Source organism: Hydra vulgaris, chromosome 03, assembly GCF_038396675.1.
Source record: "Hydra vulgaris chromosome 03, alternate assembly HydraT2T_AEP".
Taxonomy (NCBI): Eukaryota; Metazoa; Cnidaria; class Hydrozoa; order Anthoathecata; family Hydridae; genus Hydra; species Hydra vulgaris.
In genome coordinates this window covers 23496042-23502500 of record NC_088922.1, presented here as the reverse complement: position 1 = coordinate 23502500, position 6459 = coordinate 23496042, and the positions used below count along the sequence as shown (strand labels likewise).

The 6459-nt window shown below is 25.7% G+C and overlaps 1 protein-coding gene across 1 annotated transcript in view; it reads right to left on the bottom strand.

The window, feature by feature from the left end:
• The window catches only part of LOC101234483 (rapamycin-insensitive companion of mTOR), a 123802-nt gene that overhangs the window by 75030 nt on the left and 42313 nt on the right, over nt 1–6459 (bottom strand). The window contains exons 14-16 of the mRNA XM_065792697.1: nt 3739–3832; nt 3445–3511; nt 3194–3274 (exon numbers count right to left, since the gene is read on the bottom strand). Coding sequence (XP_065648769.1) covers nt 3194–3274; nt 3445–3511; nt 3739–3832 — 242 coding nt within the window. The remainder of the gene's footprint in view (nt 1–3193; nt 3275–3444; nt 3512–3738; nt 3833–6459) is intronic.

The following is a 6459-nucleotide window of genomic DNA, read 5'->3' as shown; positions in this document are numbered from 1 at the left end:
GGTTACACAAAAGTGTACTTGTGCTAACAAGGAAAAGTGTGGACAATTTTTTGTTTAAATTTTTTTCATGTGAAGTCTGGGAAATCCGACAAAAAACTTTGATTAATGCATTTGTCTATCTGCCGGAAAAATGTTACTGTGGCTTTGATATTAAATAAAAATAATGAAATACTGTGTAGTTTTATTTATTTTATAGCCATCTCAAAAAAATTTTTTCAAACCTTTTTTACAGTTAAATTATTAATAAAAAAAAGTTTTTATCTTAGGAATTAAATTAAAAAAAAATTTTCTATAGATTTTTACTTATTTTATTACTAAAGTTATTACTAAATTTATTATTAAAAAAAGTTATTACTTCAGTACCTCTGTCATTAAAAATGTTTAAAGCATGATTTTTTAAAGTTTTCTCGTCCCATTTTCCAAATTTCGCACCTTAGAAGTTTGACGAAATATCTTCGAGAGGAGGTACAAAAGATGCAGTGCATTTTTACTTTAACTATTACTCCTCTTTTATAAAGAAAGGCAACAAATTTTCTTTTAATGTCCTCAACAAAAACTTGTACTTCTTTTTTAATGTTTTGAAACTTTCTATTGTCCTTGGGACAAACACATTTTGAAAATAGTAAACATTCCATTCTATCTGTTAGCAGTAATGACTTCATAACTTTCCATTCATTGTTTGTACAAAATACAAAACTGCTTTTTAATTTAAACTGAATGCTTTAATGATTTAATTATTAACATGTGAATTACCTTTTAAAAACTTAATAAATATATAATAGATTTATATAATATATTTATACTAATATAATATATATTAGTGTAATTGTATGTATATATATATATATATATATATATATATATATATATATATATATATATATATATATATATATATATATATATATATATATATATATACACACACGGCATTAAAAAACCCACCCAATAAAACCTGCTTAAAAAAACCCAACAAAACGCGGGTTTTATTGGGTTTTTTAACCCAGGTTAAAATTTTATGAATATTATTACAACCAACATTAACATTATAACTATAATATTATCAACTAAATTATTTATTAACTACTATTGTCAACTAAATTATTATCAACTATTATTATTAACTATTATAACCAACAATAACAGCTCTCAGAGCAGATTTACTAATATTTGAATCATTATTTGGAAATACATTATCAAAATTTTTATTCAAATGTTTTTATTGATTGAGATTTTTTTATCTTTTATGTTATTCACTTCCTAAGGTGAATTTAAATAAGTAGTAGTGGCCCTACAGTAGAAGAGGTTAATCACAATAATCCGTCACTGTAATGTAATATAGTTGTTTTAATTTATATGTATATAGTTTTTTGTTTGTTTCATTCAAAAATGTTGAAACTAAAATTTGAAATCGCTTCTTAGTTTTAATGGACCTACACTTTCCAGTAAGACACAGGCTTCATAAAGTTTTTAATCGAAACTATATTAAAGTTAGCTATAGTTGCATGCCTAATGTCTTTAATAAATGCACATAACAACAAGATTTTAGAACGTGAAAATATAACATCAAAAAAATGCAACTGCATAGACAAAAAAAATTATCCATTAAATATCCAATGCCTTTCTAACAATATCATATACCAAGCCACTGAAAGTTCTGAAGATCCTGAATTCAAAAACAAAGTTTATTTCATTATAAGTGAAACTGCATTTAAATTCAGATATGTCAACTATCTTAAAAAAAGAGAATTAGTTTAAAAAATAAAACAAAAACCTGACTACAAGACAAAAAAAACAAAAGAATGCAGACATCCCAACAAAAGGTATCTCTTATTACAAGTGTATGCTGAGCAAGGAAATAATCCAAGCTATTTTTATATAGTTTGGATATGACAAAAAAACTCTTTATTTTGCTAACAAACAATGTTTATTTTAAATTGAAAATATTCTTCACTGGCTTTGTCCCCAATATTTGATGTTAAATAGCTAAAGACAAAAATTTTTTTGGAATAATTTAACAAAAATTTTACTTTTAGTATTAACTTTTTACCCTTGTGTTTGTTAATAGCCAATTTAACTGGATCCAGACAAGTTAAAGACCTGAAAAGAAGATACTTTACAGGAGATTTTTCTAACATGTGAGTAATAAGAAATGAAAAAAATATGCTTCAACCCTCGGAATTAGGAAAAATAAGATCAGCAATAATTTGCCGACCTTAATCTGTGCAAGGTCTGTGCATCATGTTGGGAGAAAAAATGTAAAACAAAAGTTTGACATTAAAACATAAAAACAAGGTCAGTGATTTTTGCCGACCTCAAACATTTCTAGGGTCGCAGTTAGGTAGGGATTGACGGATGCAGGCCCTAATTGCAATGGTTGATGCAATTATTATTGGCAGGTAGAGGAATATCAATTGTGTCTTAAATCAAGAAAGTATGGTGCAGTGCCAAATTGTCTATGTAACCACAAGTTGTTCCACCCAGCAAAAAAAATTTTAAGTTCAGATCATTGCAAAATCTTTTCATCTTCTCAATTTTAATGAAGTTACATGTTATACCTATCAAAACTTCAGTAGTTGTTTAATTTTAAAAACTGCATCAAATATCTTAAAAGTAGATGACTTTTTAATAATCTGACATATACTAGTTTTTGAAGGTGAGGATACAGTTGACTTTTAATATCTCGAACACTTAGGGGACCAGGAAAAAAGTTTGAGATACTAAGAGTTCGAGATATCAAGAGGATTTTGGCTCAAACAAGTACACAAGGAACCAGAAATAAAGTTCCAGATACACAAAAGTTTAAGATATTGAGTAGTGACTAACTTTTCAGCAATTTGCTCAGCTAGATATTTGTGGTATATAGGTGAGAATATAATTGATATCTACACATAACTTTAAAATTTATTACTGATGGTATTAAGTTTGAATGCTTTTTTATTTTAAGACTATTTTTTAACTATTTTCACATCCAAACTTTTGATTGGCAACACCATTAGTAACACCGCCATAAAGTTTGCAGACAGGAACAGATGCTCAGACATTTTTCAACTACACTTTAGAAAACATACACAACATGTTTATATTTGTTGAAAAAAAAACAATGATTGGTTTTTTATTTGATTATTATTTTGTAAACCTATTCTTGATGAAAAAATAAAATACCTTACCATATAAAGATATAACACCTTACCATATAAAGCAACTCTCCCAGAAGAATACATCCTCTTATGCAAATATAATCATCGCTTGTTGTAACTACACTAACTAAACTCTAAATGAGAAATATTCATAACCAACTTGCTAAAACTTATAATCAAACAAATCTTCAAAGAGATTAATTGATTAAACAAAACAAAAAATCATACTCTTTATTATTATTATTTATCTTTATATATTATATTTATTTATTCAATTTAAATTTACATCAAAAGATGCACTTACATCTAAAATTCCAGCATCAAAAAATGTGTGCAACATTAAAGATAAATAGCTTTCAATCATATTTACTCTAAACAAAATAGTTTTTTATATTTAATAACTAAATGATAAAGTTAAAACTATAAGAAATAACAAATATAATGTTTATTCAGATATAATGTATAATTAACGGATATGATTAACTAAAACCTTAACCTGAAAAAATTAAAATATTTAACTAATGTTTATATCTAAGCTTAACAAGTGAAAAATTGCTAACCTGAGAAAAATTTAAATACAAATTAAAAAAAATAAAACCTTTTTTGTTTTGCTAGATGAGGTAAAATGACTTCAGCCTCAGCAACAACAAAATCTTCAGTCAGACTCCACGAGTCTTGAGGACTAGAAGGGTCTGTAAAAAAAAAGGTGTAATGTTAATTTTAAATAAATAATTTCTTTATAGTAATAAAAGTATCTATATTTATGCAACCCACTGTATATATATATATATATATATATATATATATATATATATATATATATATATATATATATATATATATATGTATATATATATATACACACACACACACATATATATATATATATATATAAACATATATATTTATATATATATATATATATATATATACATATATATATATACACACACACACACATACATATATATATATACATATATATATATATATATATACATATATATATATATACATATATATATATATACATATATATATATACATACATATATATATATATATATATATATATATTATATATATATATATATATATATATATATATATATTATATATATATATATATATATATATATATTATATATATATATATATATATATATATATATATATATATATATATATATATATATATATATATATATATATATATATATATATATATACAGTGGGTTGTATAAATATAGAGTCACTACTTTGTTTGTGTGAAATTTTTGTTTTTTTCACAATTATCTTTGAAACCAACTAATTAATACAATTAAAAGCATATTAAATGTCTTGATTAATTGATTCTCTATCGAATGGTATATATTTGGAACTCATTAGGTTAACCAGTCTTGATTAATTATTAATTTAATTAGAACATACCTGTATTTTTTAATGTAGCAAAAATATAGAGTCAACTATAATTCAACGACTTAAGTTGAAATATCTCAACGAAATGTTATCAGAGCGAACTAAAATTTGGTGGTTGATTTCTTTTGAACTATATAAACATTCTTGCGAAAATAAAATTAAACTATCATTTTTATATCTTGAGTTATTCACATCGGTAATTATTTGGTAAAGTATAAAGACAAAAATGGGCAGAAAAGCTGTTTTAGACAAGGTACGATGGCAAATTGTAGGTCTGCTAAAAGATAAAACAAAAAGCTAACGAGAAATAGCTCGAATGTGCATTATTTTGCTTAAATGTGTACAAACAACGTTGAAAAACCACGAGCTACATAATGATGTCAAAGATTTACCAAGGCTTGGTCGGCCTTAAAAGCTAACTTCAAGAAACCAAAGTTATCTCTATCAAAAGATTAGACCTAAAATTTCTCACCGCGAAGTTGCTGAAGGGTTCACAAATATGCTTGGTAACGTTAGTGTTAGTAGATGGACTGTACAGAGATGCCTAAATAATAAAAGCTTAGATTGCTATGTCGCTGCTCGAAAACCACTTTTGCGTGTCTCAGATCACTTAAAAAGATTAAAGTGGTGTAGAGAAAGACTTAACTGGTCTGTAGAAAACTGGGCCGAAGTCATTTTCAGCAACAAATCCAATTTTGAGGGGATAAATCGCAAGTCAAGATTAATCATCAAGAGGCTGGCTGGTGAAAAGTTCAAAGAACATTTTTGTGTACCAAGGATTCAAGGCGGAGGAAGATCAGTTGGAATATGGAGATGCATCTCCCATAAAGGAACAGGGTTATACAATATTTATAACGCTAAAATTAACCAGTACAACTACAATGAGACCCTCAAAAGTTAACTTTTGCCAACAGCCAGAGCTTTTTATGGAAGACAACAACAATGGATTTTTCAGCACGATGGCACAACGGTTGAATCGATGCCTAGACATGTTCGTGCATGTGTGAAAGTTCATGGTGCACAAAATGTATGCACAAAATATTAAAATGCACCCTGACTCTATATTTTTGCTCTGTATTTTTGTTTGTCTTTTTAAAAGTTGTATATATTTCTCATAAAAAATCTTATATTTTTTTTTTTTTAAATTTTTTTTCTTATTTTGTTTATAAAACCACTGTTAATAAAATTTAAAACAACTTAAATTCTTAACTTTTTTGTTTGCTTTAAATTTTAAAAAAACATTAAAAAAATCATATTAAAAGTCAACTGACTCAATTTTTCATTATTTTTCTATATTTATGCAACCCACTGTATGTATATATGTGTATATATATATATATACATATATATATATATATATACATATGGAGTTTGGTTGAAATCAACAAGCCACTACATACCCCAAGCTGTTAGAGTAGATCAGATTAAAGATCGGCTGCTTGTTCTAAGCCATCAATAAGTGAAGACTTTTTGTCAAGATAAGAATATAAAATTGAGTTGTCAGCAAATGCCACCACATTAGATGTAAGATTATAAGGAAATAATAAAATAAAATTGTATTGCCAATAAAAAAATTGAGTTGTCAATAAAATTGAGTTGTCAGCAAATAAAACCACTTCAGATGTAAGATTATAAAGAAGATTGTTTTTAAAGATAAAGAAATAATACAGGAGTAAAGATTGAACTTTTTGCTACTCCCAAAGTTATTGGAAATGAAGAAGAGTATAGGCCTTCAAGAATAACTTTAATATTACTGTTAGTAAGAAATGATTTAATAATCTTAAAACTTTTATACGAAGAAACTAATACTAGAGGAAGACTAATCATAGGATAGTTAATGAGGTCAGAGAGTGTTTTTGAGTTTTTAAATATTAGAGCTACTTATTTAGCAAGAATTATT